Genomic DNA, 16,717 nt, shown 5'->3' with positions numbered 1-16,717 from the left:
AACCCTCCATGCATGGTTAGGAGCTTTCGGGTCTTAACATCCGTGGTCTGAATCTCTTCCTTTGGCCACCTTATTATTCCTGCAGGGTATCTGATCACTGGCAGGGCATAGCTGTTTATTGCCCGGGTCTTATTCTTGCCATTGAGCTGGCTTCTTAGGACTTGCCTCACTCGCTGGAGGTATTTGGCCATAGCCGTAGCCGCTTTCCTTTACAGCTTTATGTCATCCATGTAGAAGAGGTGACTGATTGTAGCTCCATTTCTGAGGCGGTATCCATAGCCTGTCTTGGTGATTACTTGGCTGAGGGGGTTCAGTCCTATGCAGAACAGCAGTGGGGAGAGTGCATCACCTTGGTATATGCCACATTTGATGGACAATTGGGTAAGTGGCTTGCCATTGGCTTCAAGTGTGGTTTTCCACATCCTCATCGAGTTCGCAACGAAGGCTCTTAGGGTCCTGTTCACCTTATACAACTCCAGGCATTCAGTGATCCATGTATGTGGCATCGAGTCATAGACTTTCTTGTAATCAATCCAGGCTGTGCACAGGTTGGTACGTCGGGACCTGCAGTCTTGTGCGACTGTTCTGTCAACCAGGAGCTGGTGTTTGGCTCCTCTGGTATCTCTACCAATGCCCTTCTGTGCTTCGCTCATGTATTGATCCATGTGTCCACTTATCTTAGCCGCAATGATGCCTGACATGAGCTTCCATGTCGTGGAGAGACAGGTTATTGGCCGATAGTTGGATGGGACTTCACCCTTTGAGGGATCCTTCATGAACAGGATCGTTCGCCCTTCGGTTAGCCATCCTGGGTGAGTCCCATCCCTCAGCAGCTGGTTCATTTGTGCTGCTAGGCGCTCATGGAGTGCTGTGAGTTTCTTTAGCCAGTAGGTGTGGACCATGTCCGGGCCTGGTGCTGTCCAGTTCTTCATATCTGAGACTCTTTCCTGTATGTCTGCCACTGTTATGGTAACTGGGTTCTGTTCAGGGAGGTTGCTGTGCTCCTCTCTCAGGGTCACCAGCCATTGTGCACTGCTGTTATGTGCAACCTCCTTCTCCCATATGCCTTTCCAGTACCTTTCAGTTTCCAGTCTTGGTGGGTCAGCTCTGTTGTTAGGACCCTGCCACTGAGCGTACACTTTCGCAGGTTGTGTTGCGAACAGCCTGTTTACACACACACACACACACATTTATATATATAGCTAAATAGCTCTCTCTCTCTCTCTCTCTCAGAGAGAGAGAGAGAGAGAGAGAGAGAGCTATTTAGCTAGCGAGCTAGCCATCTAGCTCATGGTGCATGTTGTCTTACAGTAATTTGGATCACAATGTGGACAATGGAACGGTAGACGTCCAGGATGTTTGCAGCGTCGCTCTTGATGGCAATCCTTGTGGGGTAAAGAAACAAAACATACATACACATAAGACTGTATATCATTTCTCTTTGTCCAAATTATTCCTTGTAATTGCCCCCCCCCCATACCCCCCGCCCCCCAGTTGACTGATGCGGTGGGAAACGTGGCACGCATCATGCACTGCGCAGCTCGAACCAACCTGACCATGTCTGAAGGGAACGTCATGAGACTGATTTTGGAGTTGACGGAACATCTCAACTTATTGATACAGGAGTTTGTCACAGCTGTGAGCTATTCTACTACTCAAACTCATTGTACATTTTTTTTAATCTTAATACAGCATCCATCTATCCATCCATCCATCCATCTTTTTTCAACACTGCATATCCTGAACAGTGTCGCGGGGAGTTGCTGGAGTCTATCTCAGCTGACTTGAACTGGTCGTTATAGAGACAAATTCTCACCCACATGCACACCGTCACTGAGTGGGAACCGATCCCACGCTGCCCGCACATAAGTTCAGCGAATGTACCACTACACCATCAGCGACTTTTCTTAATGCGGCATATACTGTATAAGTATCAAGAATATACCAGTATGTCGGAAATATATGACGGGCACACAAGAAGGAGAGACATAACGAATTGGGTTGTAGCATTAAATCATGATGCACACAACGTTACATTCTAAGGCACTACTATATTTGTACTTTGTGGATGCACGTTTTTTCATTAACCTTTCTTTTGTGTTTCCAGAACTTCACAGAAGTGGCGTCTGACTTCCGGCAGATCTTCAGCAAAGCCGACTCTCACAGTTTTACTCAGGATAACCTAGACGACCCGGAATTCGTCACCATATGGTTTCATATCAAGCTGTCACCCCTCCTTCCCCACATTCCCACGGACTTGCTCTCCTGCCTGAGCGCCAACAACTTCTCCTGTCCCGCTTACCAAGCCCTGTGAGTCTGCCACTGTTTTCCTCTCACTCTGACATGCGTTGGTATGTTTATACAGTATTCTCAGAGTAAACTCTGTTAAATGTTTCCAGTGATAATATTTATCGTTTGTCACTGTGCAGAGTTGCTCTCCTCAGCCAACACATGAGCTACTTTGAACCCCTTTCACTACATCACCAAAACATTTATACGCACTTCGTCTACTTCTTCCTGAGGCGTCACAACATGTCTGGTGAGTAAAAAGGAAACATTTTGTTATGATCTGGTTAAAGTTTTAACTACCGGAATTATTTGAACATGAGTTTAAAAACTCTGTAATAGTTTTCCAAGGACAGTATAAACCCCTTTTATCGCGGCTGAGTCCGTAATATAGCGTATTTGATGAAGTCCTGTGTGTATGTTTCAGACGCGTGTTTCTCAGCTAACAACAGCACCGAATGGCTGTGGAAGAATTTTGGTTCCTTCTCGCACGTGGCTGACATTGCAGACTTGTACGATCTCAACCCTAACTTCTCAGGCGTGAGTCACGCGCATCAGAACTCAACCAAGCGAAGGCTGCGCCGCATGCTAATGACATTTTTCTCTCTGTCGCCTCACTAGCTGGAGGTTCTGGATCAGCTGTCTCCAAGACAGACGGCGCAGCTGATGCTCCTGGCTCCCCTGACTCCTCCCGAGAAGGACAATGTGATTCGTGAGGTGTTTGATTTCCTGCTGGAGTTCCCCAGAGAGAGGAGGCTTCTTGAGGTCTTGCATGCTTTGCTCCTCCTGGCTACTGAGGTGACTGCTCTGATGGGTTTGATTGTCCAGACTCAGCAGTATTTCACTATCAGGAAAGTATGCTAAAACGTTTTGGAAATTGCAGGTCCAGCCTCCCTGTGCAGTCTCTCAAACCATGTGAGTACTCTTTTGTTTATTTCAATGACTGTGAAATAGCTTTTCTATGGAAAAAAAAATATTATCTATGTTTAGAAAAAAAAGTTTCACTACATGTGCCCTGTGACTGACTGGCGACCAGTTCAGGGTGTAGTCTGCCTTCAGCTCGAATTCAACTGGAATAGGCTCCAGCAACTCCCTGTGACCCTGTTCAGGATGAGTGTTGAAAATGGAGCGGTGTTGAAAATGGATGGTTGGATGGGAAAAATATTGTCAAATTATTACTTTTTTATCAAATATTTTTTACCAGCCCATCACTTTTTTTGCGGTTAAAAGAAAGTTTCATTATTTGTGTTTTGCTGTTTCAGTTTTGAGCAGCTACAAAGAGTCATTGTGTCCGTGCCTCCTGACATGGAGTTTCTCGTACGGGATAAAGTAGACCAAGTCATCCAATCCACGCCTAAAGGTAGAGAAAACTTTCTCAAGGCTACATACATTAAACTTCATGAGCAAATCTTGTTAATAATATTGTTGGATAAATGCCGGAGCTGTAACCTGGACCTGAATGTGTGATTTCTTTTGGGGGGCGGGGTTTCTCTCGCAGAGTGTGTGTCGGACAACATAAAGGTGAGGTTTTCTCTAACTACATTCACAATTACTCTATTCTATTTCAGAAGCTTTAACCTGCTTTGTTCTTCCACAGTGCTTGGTGATCCAGATCAATGGTAAGAAGTCTTTTGAAAATTCACATATTTGCTCTAAATCATACGCATTGCATTATAAAACTTGGCAACTAAAAATAAATATCAAGTATCCAGCAGACACATTGACAGAACTGCTGAAATTGCTTTTACCTGGGGAGGTTACTTGTTGCTAGGCAGATTTTCGATGAAACATCTGAAAAAGATGACATGCAGAGTTAATACAAATTCGATGCAATTTTACAGCAACTGACGTCTGCAAGGGAATCAACAGGTATGTTGAAAGCTAAATACTTTCAGTCGCCACGCCGCATGCTTTGTCGTCCTGATGTGCTAATATGCTCATTGTACAGCTCCGACCTTCATTTGGCCTTGAGCACATCTGTGGAGATCCCCTGCAACTTTACACTGGAGGACTATGCGTGTTCACAGGTTACATTTTTTTTTTATGTTGGGGCCTAATTGGATTTTAAATCAAGACACCCTCTTTAATTTATTCCCAAAGTCTATTGTCTTGTTTGATTAGCCAATCTGATTTTCAATTTGCCTCACAGGGCCAGCTAGCTGGCCACCAACACTGTCTGCATATTTCCATTCTCTCATTGACTCAGTGGTTGTTCAGAGCAAAATTGTCACACACTGTATTGGCAATACCTTATACTAATTAAAAATATACAGTATATACCATATTTGCGATTTGACCCATCTCCTATATCCAGCTGCAGAACTTCACGGCAAATCAGCTGGCGTCCCTTCTGTCATGCAATTTCACCGGCAACAGCAAACGGTCCAGAGTGCTATGGAAGATCCTGCTCAGTCATCTTTCGCCCATCTTGGATCCAGCTTTGGACATGCTGGCCAGCATCGTTAGTGAAAGAAGAAGTCATCATCGTAAATGAGAGGAAGGAGAGATGGCTCAGAAATTTTTGTACTTTTTTTTTTTTTTTTTTGCATAGCCCGGGAACACAATCGGACCATCTGCGCCTGAGATTCTGGACGTGATCGGTGAGACTCGCGTGGCGTTGCTGAGCGACGAACAGCTGAGGAACAGCAGCGTCATCGCCAGGTGGTTCTCAGGGCGCCTGAAGGGCTTCCTGCCGTTTGCGTCAGACAATTTCCTCCGCTGCCTGAGCTACAGGAACCTCAGCTGTCAGTCATATCAGGAGATGTAAGTGAAGACCTTAGTATGATTTAGAAATAAAACCAAATACACTATATGAAATTAAATATACTTCAAATACTTCTCATCTGACATTTGATGGCCAAAGATGCTCTCTAAATGCTAAGTGGCTAAGATTTGGTAACAAGCTCATTAAGGTAAACGTTGGTGGGAAAAGGTGCCTTTAAAATCTCATGGCTTTTCATGGCTCAGTAAATCTAAGTGGGCGGCACGGTGGAGGACTGGTTACCACATTTGCCTCACAGTCCAGAGGTGCAGGGTTCAAATCCAGCACGCCCGCAACCGTTGTGAGGATTAGCAGATTAGAAAATGGATGGATGGATGCTGAATCTAAATTTGTGAGAACTGGGTATTGAACTTTACCAATGGAAACTCAACTTTTAATATTTTACAAGGTCCGATAAGCGGAAATGAACCTAATTGTGAATTAAAAGGCCTGAAAATGAGATTTTTTTTTAAACTTGAAAATACAATTTCAATTTATACGAGTTGACACTTCGCTTAAGGAAAAAGCACCAAACTGCTTCCTTATGCTCTTTTCAATGTCAGCCTGGAGATTTTCAAGCAACACTATGACAACATCACCCACACGCGGCGGCTCGGGATCTTGCAGCAATTCGTCGTGAATTTCCTGTCTGGTCCAGTCTCAGGTCAGCTTGTCATGCATGCCCTCACTCAATTTCAAATGTTCACAATGGTTGAATTTCAAGTTGTTCCAATTTCGGGTGAATTCAGTTGCTGCTCTTTTCAAACAAATTTTACAGACAAATTTGTGAAGAGTTGTGCTAGTGGGTAGCTGGACAGCATTTGAGCTTATCTTCATGGCCAGTGCAAGTCTGGCACGAGGCGCGGTATAAATCTGGGTAGCGGCGGGCTAGAAGAAGTTTGATTTTCGCAGACCCATGTGGAGCTTTCTGAAAAAGGGTATTTTGCGCCGTTGTGGGTGTGAACACTGCCGGCGCGCGCATAGGATATAAAGTTGGGTTGGGATAGATATCACACATTTGTGAAGTGGCGCCTTATAACTGCATCACATGTGTCATGTTTCTCATTCCTCCGACTCACAATCCTTTTAATGAATTCGATGCACACGGTTGTCATAGAGGTGACTTCTTGACCATTCACAGGCCCAAGCTGCCTCTCGGGATTCAACAGCAGCACAGAGTGGCTGATCGTGAACGTAGGTCCATTTTCCCGGTTTTTGACCCTCGAAGAGATTCTGCAGCTAAACCCGGATTTCAACCCTGTGAGATGTCACGATGAACAACAAACAGACCATAGTTGTCGGCCCATCTTATGAACAAGATCATAATGAGTGCCTCTTTTTAGCTGGAGGCCCTGCCTCTTCTGTCTTTACGGCAACGGCTGGACCTGCTGTTCACTCCCTCTCCCGGTCTCCCGGAGATAGACGTCATCATCGATGCGGTGTTGGATCACCTGACCAACTCGCCCGAGGAACGCTTAAAAATCCCTGAATTCCTCATGCACCTTGTCGGACGCCTTCAACCGGTGAGCTGCAATCAGCCGAGGGTTTGAAAGAGAAAGCAATTTTTGACGGTAACCACGTTTTCGTTTCTTCCCTTTTCAGCCGGTCAATGGAAATCTTTCCTGTTCCTCCTACAAAATGCTGTGAGTCCATACATGAAATGTCTTTCAAAAAGGACATAGCGTGCTTTTTTCCCCACAATTTGATAAAAGGCCTCGGATAGTCTTCAGTCAAAATACATAAACAATAGAGAATTATGCCACACTTAATTTACACACTGGTTTGGGGGGGATGAACAAATGTACCCTTGAAAATGATTTTGAAAGATGAAAGATTTTTAAACAGGAAATGTAACGTTGATTGGATTGGATAAAACTTTATTGTCAAATGTACTGTATGTGTAACATACAGCACAGAGAAATGTTTTCCCTCTCAACATAAAAATTGATGTGTTTACCGTTGTCGTGCTCCAGTTTCACAAGATTGGACCTGGCCTTGCAGACCGTTCCTCTCCGCGTGATGTCGTCTATCACCTCCAGCAAGTTGAAACTGGCTGAGCTCCTTCCGCCTGGTGAGACAATTCAAAAATAGACACTCACTCGATCTAATGAGATCCCAGACTAGATTAACTTTGAGGCTCAACATAATAAAGAAAGTTCGGACTATGATGCAGCGCATTTGAACATCACAGTAAACTACAACCACAAGAATGAACATCCTAAAATAAATATCCCGACAATGTCAAGCAATCTGATCTTTCCTTTATCTCATTAGGTTGTACAAGTGTATTAAATAAAAAATCCAGTGAGTTGATCATTTCGGCATTTTATATGTACAGTATTTTGTTCTAAAATTTGAATTTGCTTGTTTTTTTTTCTCCAGGTTGCGTAATCTACAGTGGAGAGGTGATGATGCGCAATACCACTTTTTACTCAAGTTGATTTTATAAAAGTATTGTATAAGTGACTATATTAATTTTCTCAACCTTCAGTGCACTGTCACCCCAATCAATGGTAAGTCCTTTTCTTACTTCATCTATAACACAACGCTTCACTGTCGCTCATTTGTGTCATGTTGTTGCTCACAGCCACAGAGATATGTATGGCAGTCAACAGGTGAGTACAGTTTTGCTGCCGCTAAGACCAAGCCATACAAATACAATTCAAAACTATGTGTTTATGGTGTTTTACAACAATACTTAACTGTATTTATAATGTCATATGTAACTCTGGATAAGTACATTAAAGTATATTGAATGTGCCCTTTCAAAAGCTTATACAGGCTCACCGTTGAACATCATACGGTAGATCAAATTGCTGAATGTGTGGGTGAAATCCCCCAATGTGTGGGGGCTAGATGCTAACTGTCATTTTTTTATGATGGTTGGCTTCAAATCGGGTTTGGCCGCATCACACGGTGTGCCTTAGAATCAGTTTGAATCGGAAACTGATTTGGAAAAGGGTCCAGGATGACATCTTATCGTGATGCCGTTCACAGCACTGCACTACAGCTCCTACTAGACAACGGGACGCATGAAGGACGCCTCTGCAACTTTGCCGTGGAGCAATTTGCGTGCGCATCGGTAAACGTCACGCCTCTCGGTAGAATGACGTTTTAATGTGGCCTTCAGTCTTCATTTATCCGCTCTGTTCTTTCACGTCACAGCTGTCGCCGTTAACAAATCAGGATCTGGCCGTGATTTTTACCTGCAACCCCTCTGGCCATCTTCCCTTTTGGAAGCTCCTCCTCACCAAATCTTCTCATTTGCTGAACGAGTCTCTGGACCTGCTCACCAACATGGTAGGAAAATATGAACATTTACATTAAGATTTGAACCCAATGCAGTTATGTAAAACATACATACATTATTCATGTATGTATGTTTTATTAAACATGACCTGATCAAAACAAATAAATAATTGAAATGAATTCCAACCACAGTGCAGACTGTGTAAATAAAGTGGCAAAAAAAACCCCCACTGTAAACTTAAAAACTGTAAAACCCGTAAATCAATGTCAGGCTATGAAAAGGAAAATTGATTTGATTCAATTACCAGTAATCGATTATTTTTAAACCCTGCCCTATAAATGACATACAGTATGTGCCCATCCGTGCATTGGCTCAATAAAGGTTGGGGAACACAGAACTTAACCAGTCACAGCGACCTGTCACGTGTTTTATTTTGCAGACATTTAACCCCGGGAATTCAGCAGCCTCCGTCATTTTGGACGCTATCCGAGAAGTCCAATTGGACACCTTCCCTGGAGCCTTTGTCAATGATCTCGAGCTCTGGTTCAAACACAGGCTTCGCCCATTTCTGCATGCAGCCTCTCCTGATTTCCTGTCTTGTCTCACCACCAAGGATTTGGATTGCACCAGCTACCAACACATGTAAGACGTGCGGATTTGCAACCACATCGAGTTCAGCATACAAGGGGCTTGACCTGCGAGGTGTTGAGATACAAGCTTTGCCTTGACGTGTGAGCACAGACTTGAGTTTGGATAGAGTGAACTCCATTCGGCTTACTTCACAATCAGCAGTAATTTGGCAAATAATGAAATCTTCACCACAAAAAATGAGTCTTCAAACTGTTTAATGCCACTCCCGGTTGAAGTTTACTGTCACACAAAACCTAAAACAGCAAATCAACCATTTAAAGAAAAGCCTCACTTGCTTGATGCTAATGCTAATTAGCGTCTATGTTGCGGTCCTTGAACGCTTTCAGCAATGGACCAAACACAAATGGTTCAGCAATAACATTATATGTAGACAGAACATATAATATTACTCACTTTTCTGTACTCGTTATCCGCTGTAACTAATATTTGTGCGTAGAATATATGAGTTCTACGAAACACGCCCGACTGTAATATGATTGGCTGCGGCACAACTGCCAAGATTGAATTCAGTGGGATCCATAAATACAGTGGCCAGTATATCCCTTTGTCTGTCTTATACTGCCATCAAGTGGCCAAAGTAGGCACACCAGAAAGAAGCGCATTTGGAGCGGGACAAAAGGTGTTGAGTTGTTCTCCATTCCATTTAATTATGTCATTACTTTGTGTTTCCAAATGGTTATCTTTCCTTATTCAAATACACATCAAATCAATTTTCGTAGCATTTGGGGAAGGCTGGAATGGATTTCCGTTCAATTCAATGGGAAAAGATGATTTGAGATATGAGTGTGATCATGGAACAAAGTGAACTCACATCTCAAGACACAAGTGTAATTGCATCCACTTTTTCTCGACTACAGCGTGCAGGCTCTGAGTCACGTCCAGCCAAATATGAGCATTGCCGCACAGACGTCTTTTGTATCACACTTCATCAAGATCTTCCTGACCCGCAATGACACAGACGGTAAGACACACACACACACACACACACACACACACACACACATTGCTCATTCACTAAAATGTACACGTCTATTTCCTGTTCTTCCTCTTTTGTGTTTGGTGGTCCAGATCCCAGCTGCATCACCCACAGCAGCAACAGCAGCGAATGGCTGCAGTTGAATTTTGGCGCCTTCTCTCACCTACTGCTCCTCAGCGAGCTTCAGATGCTCCATCCTAACTTCTCACCGGTACTTTCTTACTCCTCTTCATTTTTTTAAAACTATTTCACTCCCCAAATCCAATTAAACCTGTGTGTGTGTGTGTGTGTGTGTGTGTGTGTGTGTGTGTGTGTGTTCGTGTGCATGCATGCAGTTCGAGGCCTTACCACAATTAACGGTGAGACAGCTTGCTGACCTGTCCTCCACGCCAGGTGCACTAACCAGCCCTGCCCAGGTCGCCATGGTGATGGAGCACGTCCCCAACCAGTCCCTGCCCACCTTCTTTGATGACTTCTCCCCGTCGATCAAGGTGGGTATTTAAGTGACTTCAAGCAGGAGAAATTGAATATTAATAATAAAAAAAGTTGCTTACAGCAGCAAGTAAGAAGTCCGTAGAAGACACACATACCTAAATAGAGCCATCAGTGTCACTGATTGTCGTCATCTCACGTCTTCTGCAGGGTAAAGAAAGTTTCTATCCTGCCCCAGTGAGGTCAGCCCTATTGGAGGTTGTGTTCGATCGTGCGAGTCTCTCCGAACCATCCGTCCGCGACTCCGTGGTCTCATCGTGGCTCCGGGTTCGACTGCCCCCCTTGCTGTTCCAACTGTCGCCGTGGCATGTTTCGCCGTTTTTCCAAATACTGTCGGCAAAGAACTGCAGCGTCGAGCGGCAAGGGTACGAGGAATAAATCGGTCTGACTTAGAACTACACGTTTCTCCCGAACGGCAACTTACTCTTTTCTCTTTGCTCCAATCGTCAGAATCAAGGATCTCAACACCACCATCTCAAGTCTCAGTAACCGGACACAAAAGGAAATACACAACCACATTGTTCAGGCTCTCAAAGGTAATGACACCACCAAGTTGAGACATTAAAAAAAAATAAGGCTAACACCTTGAAGTTGCTCTGTGTTCACTCAGTTGGGGCAAATTCTTACCTCCACCATGGAGAATATTGTGTCGTATTCATAATGCTAAGTTGATTTGCATCGGTGATTCCTAATTGTCATACAAGTGTCAAAAATGGATGGAAATAGTCTTTCAAAACATCGGAATATTTGATCATCCTATTGAGCAAATTCTGTTATATTTGATGACTTTGTTTTCCATTGCAGGACCAATCCCTCTGCGTTGCTATGCCAACAACCAAAGTTACTACGACTTCCTGCAAAGTTCATTTCTGGGCTTTCAGCTACCCAACCTGACCACCTTCCTGTCGCTCATTCCTCAGAACAAGAGGAATCAGGTGCGGGTCCAGAAGTAAGACGTACCGTAAGGACAATTCGTCATGACAATAATCGGCTTCATGTTTGTTGTGTATTTAGTTGGTGAACTCCGTGGCTCCGTCGGAGCTTGGCAGCTACCTTCGCCAGCCTGACATTGTTGACGATGATGCCGAACTTTGCTCCATCTTCGGCAATTACCTCGAGACGCCTTCGTTCTTGGAGAAGGTATGTACAGTACAGTAAACATCAGCGGTAGGCCCTTCATTTGCTACCTGGGACTTCAGTGGCGACTTACTTTTTGAGTTTTGAGATGAGCCCCAAGTTGCTGACAAATTTGTGGATCATAGCACACAAGACATAAACTGGTAGTTTTAAGCCTCCACTTTTTCCCAGTGGAAGCACTGTCGGCAAAAGAAATGCTACAAAATGCAGAAAACAGACTCTTGGGAATAAATTTAAACAATGTCCCGGACCAATTATTAGGATATTTGTTGTGAACGTACAACAGTACTCCTGATATTATTTAGGCCTTGCTTGTCCTAGGAGGTAAACATGCATCATTCAAAAAAAAAATTAATTCCGAACATTACATTCCTCTACTCCCTGCAGGAAACACTCCCAGTGGCGGTGAGGAGGCCCATGCTACCCTGCTTGTGGCCTTTGGCTCTCGGCAGCTCCAGCAGATCGGAGGTCAAAGCCTGGTTCGACCGACGAATCGCCAACTACTTGAATTTTCTCACCAGGGATCTCATCGGAAACGTCACAACATACAACACCTCCTGCCTGGCTTTTCAGGAATTGTATGCCCTCTTATTCCGTTACCTGTGGTCACCTCCGACATGTAGTTTCACTTTTGAACAGAATAATCCAAAAACAGTGAGGGGCAAGGAAGAACCCCTTGCCGTAGTTCGTCAAATAGTGGCCTCCATTCTAATGTACCTGTACGTGTCTCAATTCATTACGCTGTCAACCTTAGCAGCTCTCCCTAAATAGGCACTTCATTTTTTCCTCATGAGGGGTAGTAATAGAGGTAGTAACTCTGCTTATCTAAGTTCATCGACATTAAAGCGCGAACTGCCGAGCCTTTTTCAATTCTGTTGCTAACCAAAACAGGAGCACCTACCAATTGACCAGTGGCACTGATAAATTAGAGTGTGGACTTGTGAAAGAGCACTAAAAATAATCACGCTACAACCAATAAAGGCCTTTGCTGTAATGGTCAACTTTCTCTCCATCGTATATCTCAATTATTGGCGTCGTCAAATTGAAACAAATAAGAAACTCTTCCTAAATAGTCACCACATTTTTTTCCCCATCAAAAAAGATTGAAACGTTAACATTGTATATCAGTCATCTCCCCCGATGAAGGCTTTACCCATAATGACTGGACCCATCTGTAGGTTAGCAAAGAAAGCCTGCCAACACCTAATAAGAATGTGTTCTGGTTTTGTTTCAGTGTATCGGTTCTTGGCCTGTTCAACTTCTCTGCTGTGGACTTTGTGAGACGAGATGTGTTTGATACCATCACGATTTACCTTAACTCGGGTAAATTTTGGTGTTTGCTTAATTTTCCAAAGATATTTTACTGGATTGTGTATTTCATTCAGCAATGTTTATTTGATGAAAGACAACTAGCATATTGTGGCTACAGCGGGCTACTTGCTAATTCTAGCATGAACCAAACCAATAAGGTCTATTTGAAAATGACATCGGAAAAAAATGGTATATCACACTTTTGCTGACCTGTACAACACTCATTTCATTGTAACACGTCCCCGAAACCACCAATAACATTTGGGTTATTTTGAAAGCCAAAGGAAATAACAAGCTAGCCATGTAGCAAGGTTGAACATATGAACTATAGCACAATAAGTTGTTCTTTTTACTGGACTTGGACTTATATTTTTGCTGTGAACACAACAGTGAATTCATATTGTTATTTTGACTTCAAAGTGGCGCCGCGTGAGTGGCTGCCTTTCCAGGAGCTCCTATATTTTGTTGTTCTACTTCTTCCTTTCATAACTTTGCTGCTGTGAATCGGGAATTTCTCCATTGCGAGACTAATAAAGGTTTTCTTATATAACGGGAAAATAAGTTAATAATTCATTAACTGGGAGTATATGACATCTGCTTTTGGCATCTTTTTCCTAATGAAAATATTAATTTTTTTAAACAGCGTCAGCGCCCAAGTGTTACAACGCAAGTCACCCAGAGCTCAACTCAACAGCATGGTTTGCGGAATACATTGGACCGTTCGTTGAGTTTATCACTCTGCAAGATTTTTTCACTTTCGGCTCCCCAGAGGTATTTCCAAAACAATGTTTTGTTAGTGTGCTAGCTAGCGTACTTTCGACTGCATGTATATGAGATGGACGAACAGTGGCATCTGTGTGTTTAAACGATTACCGCCTCTTTGCTGCAGGTTCTGCAGTTGTTCACTGTGGACCAACAGAACATCGCCATCTTCAACCAAACCGTCTTACCTGTCAATGTTGTGAACTACTACACAGAGCTGCTATACAAGCAGGACAGCAATTTTAACCCCATATTGTGAGTGTTCGTTTGACATTAGTGTTAGCATGTCTGCCTCAGACTTAAATGTGACCTCTCACCTCTCAACCCTAATGGAGGACAAACACAAAGGTAAAAGGATGGCGAGATGAATGTGCTATTCATCACACGGTGACATGATATGTCTAATAAAGACTTGATCAGAAATTAAATAAGTAAAGCCATTAACCCTTTCATGCACCCTGTAACCTGAAAACTTGAAAAGCAGACCACTGTCGTGACCGCTGTCCCTGAAAGAGTGAAACTGAAAAAAAGTCGGCATATATCTGTTTTCTCTGTCCCATTTAAAAAAAAAAAAACCCCATAATGGCATCGTTGCTGCTTTATCTTCGCAGCCTTCCTCTGTCATTTCGCTGCTTCGTGCCAGGGGTGGCATTCAGCCAGTTATCGGCAGATGAAAGCATGCTGGTTCTGCACAACCTGACCACGCTGTGTGTTGACCTGGATCCACAGGTGAGCTCTTTTGCTTTGTTGTTTAACAACATCATCTCACGGGAAGAAGCAGCATCTTGCTTCTGTCAGGGCTCTACTTCAGAAGGGTGAAAATTAATAAGTCGACTTCGTCACCTCTTTGAATTTCTCTGCCGCTTGTACAGAACAGCAACACGGAAAAAAGGGCGTTTTCATGTTCTGTCGACAGGTAGCCGCTGCTTTGGCGGGCAACCTCGGCGACGAGATTGACGCCGCATCCATCGCAGCCCTCGGCAAAGAAAGCGCCGGCATCTCAGTGGGCCAGATTAAAACGATCGACGGCAAGGATTTACACGAGGCCCTGGGTACCCTAAGCAACGTGACGGGCTGGCATTCAGGCCAGGCCAAGGCCATTGTCTTGGCTCTCATGTCCTCGGGGCTCATGCAGGTATCTCAGTGGCCAGACTTGGGCTACTTTTACATTTAAAAAAAAAAAAAAATCCAGGTTGCTCTGTTTTGATCTGAAACTCAAAAATACATCAAGTCCCAGTTTATCCTTTGAAAAAGTCCTGTCAAACAGTGTCCTACTAGAATTCCATTTACTGTATATATATTGTCTGTTCTTATTTTGTGAATGCTGCTTAGTGTTTTCTGCGCTACTGTAACATCTGAATTTCCCCTTTGGGAATTCTTAAAGGATTGATATTTTATCTTATCTAAATCTAAATCTAAATCTAAATGTGTCACCGCCAGATCAACAACGCATCATCACTCTTGATGCTGGGTTCTCTCATCCTCGGCGTGCCCGCAAATACTTTCAGCAACATTGACGGGTCGGAGCTGATCACCGCTTCCAAGGACCCAACGTTCCTGATGCACCTCACAACCGCCCCGCGGATCATCCAGCTGGCGGTTGTGTCGCAGGTAGGACACTTTAGGCCTGGTGTTTGGCATGTCTGCCTCACAGTTCTGAGATTTGGGGCTTCGAATTTCATCACAACAGAATTGTTGAGCCCACCTCCATTCTACAAATTGGTGCAGTCCCAATTGAAAGAGATTTAAACCACAGTGCATTCACAGACTTTACATTTGACAAACAGCCTGAAGATTGGTTTCAGTCCAGAGTTAAAATAGTTTCAAATTTGAAAATGAACCCCAAAAGATCATGTATGAAGTTTAAAAAATTAAAAAGAAGGACTTGTTTGTGCTAATTCTCATTAGTTTTATCAACATAAAATGGAGTTTTTCTTTTTAAAGCAAAGTCTTTATTTTCTTTTCTTTCCAAAAATGTTTTTTTTTTAAACTTTCAATTTTGAGTTATTTTGTTGGTTTTCATTAGCTATAACTTTTTTCAGACAGCTATTCACATGTGAAAAATAATTCCAAGTGAAGGTCGGCAGAAGTTGAACTTGCCAAATTAGAGCCCATCAGTTCAAGCAACTACGAATTCCGAGGTCCAAAAAAATTCAGAAAACATTTTGAAACCTTTTTTTTTAGACATGAGCCGCTATAAAAGGAATTTACCTCCTCCGCCTAGATCATCTCGGTGAACAGCAGCAGTGACGATGTCGTGGAGAACATCCCGGACGATTTGGCCACGGAGATCCCCGGCTCTCTGCTTTTGGGTGTTAGCAGCACCGAGAAGGTTCTCACCAAGCTCAACAAGAAGAAATGGAAACGCAAGCAGGTGAGAACTCTTGACAAAACTTTTGGGAATACCTACGATTGTACGTGTCTTATTCGGTACGATTTGCGGTTGCTGTAGGCTGAGTTGCTCTTTGAGGTCGTTGCTGTGGAATCGGCCACGACATTGCTGGGAAGTGCGGACAAGTGAGATTTATTTTCTGTAGCAGTCAGATTCAAATTGTTTTGTGTTTTTGGTTGTTTTTTTTCACTGACTGTGCGTTTGCTTTGTCTGCAGTTTGTCGTCGTCTGTGCTGCAAGGCTTCACGTGCAGTTCAGTGAGGACGTTCCAAAAATCGCAAGTCAAAAAGCTGATCCGGGCGTGCCGGAGGAAAGGCAGAAACAAGGTGAAGCTGGCGGAGACTCAGGTGAGTTGTTGTTTGACACATGCGGGTTCAGGGCAAATGAAATCCTGGCCAAAAGTCAAAAATTGCAATATAGGCCAACAGCTGTTAAGGTTTGCTTTAACTTCTCGGTGATGAATTCCAATCACAAAATTCAGCATACGCAAGAGTGCCATTCTACTTTTTAACTGCACCGAAATGTCTTGTGTGTTCTATGGTAATACTTTAAAAACATTTTGAGCTAAATATACTTTCAAATAAATAAATTCTTGCAAAGGCAAAGAACTAGAATCCAATCGAGTGGCGAGATTTTGGCCGTTTGACAGCACCAAGACCTTTGACCAAACTTTAATGCCAGTGTCACCCTCAGAAGAAAA

General features: G+C 43.4%; 1 protein-coding gene across 3 annotated transcripts in view; it reads left to right on the top strand.

The window, feature by feature from the left end:
- The window catches only part of LOC147200036 (uncharacterized), a 36,223-nt gene that overhangs the window by 12,914 nt on the left and 6,592 nt on the right, over positions 1 to 16,717 (top strand). For all 3 annotated transcript variants that reach the window (XM_086119683.1, XM_086119684.1, XM_086119682.1), the window contains 42 exons: positions 1,312 to 1,393; positions 1,495 to 1,638; positions 2,108 to 2,310; positions 2,430 to 2,539; positions 2,714 to 2,826; positions 2,908 to 3,084; positions 3,170 to 3,201; positions 3,549 to 3,646; positions 3,785 to 3,807; positions 3,884 to 3,905; positions 4,128 to 4,155; positions 4,235 to 4,313; positions 4,601 to 4,747; positions 4,838 to 5,049; positions 5,611 to 5,711; positions 6,189 to 6,307; positions 6,391 to 6,570; positions 6,650 to 6,690; positions 7,021 to 7,118; positions 7,430 to 7,452; positions 7,539 to 7,560; positions 7,635 to 7,662; positions 8,045 to 8,129; positions 8,213 to 8,347; positions 8,737 to 8,939; positions 9,806 to 9,909; positions 10,017 to 10,135; positions 10,260 to 10,415; positions 10,567 to 10,781; positions 10,867 to 10,952; positions 11,221 to 11,351; positions 11,431 to 11,556; positions 11,941 to 12,131; positions 12,788 to 12,876; positions 13,508 to 13,635; positions 13,754 to 13,881; positions 14,238 to 14,355; positions 14,543 to 14,761; positions 15,067 to 15,237; positions 15,851 to 16,000; positions 16,079 to 16,143; positions 16,235 to 16,364. In XM_086119683.1, coding sequence (XP_085975809.1) covers positions 1,312 to 1,393; positions 1,495 to 1,638; positions 2,108 to 2,310; positions 2,430 to 2,539; positions 2,714 to 2,826; positions 2,908 to 3,084; positions 3,170 to 3,201; positions 3,549 to 3,646; positions 3,785 to 3,807; positions 3,884 to 3,905; positions 4,128 to 4,155; positions 4,235 to 4,313; positions 4,601 to 4,747; positions 4,838 to 5,049; positions 5,611 to 5,711; positions 6,189 to 6,307; positions 6,391 to 6,570; positions 6,650 to 6,690; positions 7,021 to 7,118; positions 7,430 to 7,452; positions 7,539 to 7,560; positions 7,635 to 7,662; positions 8,045 to 8,129; positions 8,213 to 8,347; positions 8,737 to 8,939; positions 9,806 to 9,909; positions 10,017 to 10,135; positions 10,260 to 10,415; positions 10,567 to 10,781; positions 10,867 to 10,952; positions 11,221 to 11,351; positions 11,431 to 11,556; positions 11,941 to 12,131; positions 12,788 to 12,876; positions 13,508 to 13,635; positions 13,754 to 13,881; positions 14,238 to 14,355; positions 14,543 to 14,761; positions 15,067 to 15,237; positions 15,851 to 16,000; positions 16,079 to 16,143; positions 16,235 to 16,364 — 4,831 coding nt within the window. The remainder of the gene's footprint in view (positions 1 to 1,311; positions 1,394 to 1,494; positions 1,639 to 2,107; positions 2,311 to 2,429; positions 2,540 to 2,713; positions 2,827 to 2,907; positions 3,085 to 3,169; positions 3,202 to 3,548; positions 3,647 to 3,784; positions 3,808 to 3,883; positions 3,906 to 4,127; positions 4,156 to 4,234; positions 4,314 to 4,600; positions 4,748 to 4,837; positions 5,050 to 5,610; positions 5,712 to 6,188; positions 6,308 to 6,390; positions 6,571 to 6,649; positions 6,691 to 7,020; positions 7,119 to 7,429; positions 7,453 to 7,538; positions 7,561 to 7,634; positions 7,663 to 8,044; positions 8,130 to 8,212; positions 8,348 to 8,736; positions 8,940 to 9,805; positions 9,910 to 10,016; positions 10,136 to 10,259; positions 10,416 to 10,566; positions 10,782 to 10,866; positions 10,953 to 11,220; positions 11,352 to 11,430; positions 11,557 to 11,940; positions 12,132 to 12,787; positions 12,877 to 13,507; positions 13,636 to 13,753; positions 13,882 to 14,237; positions 14,356 to 14,542; positions 14,762 to 15,066; positions 15,238 to 15,850; positions 16,001 to 16,078; positions 16,144 to 16,234; positions 16,365 to 16,717) is intronic.

Source organism: Hippocampus guttulatus, chromosome 9 (genome assembly GCF_054856545.1).
Source record: "Hippocampus guttulatus isolate MCC_2025c chromosome 9, RoL_Hgut_1.0, whole genome shotgun sequence".
NCBI classification, from domain to species: domain Eukaryota; kingdom Metazoa; phylum Chordata; class Actinopteri; order Syngnathiformes; family Syngnathidae; genus Hippocampus; species Hippocampus guttulatus.
This window is presented reverse-complemented; position numbering and strand designations above follow the sequence as displayed.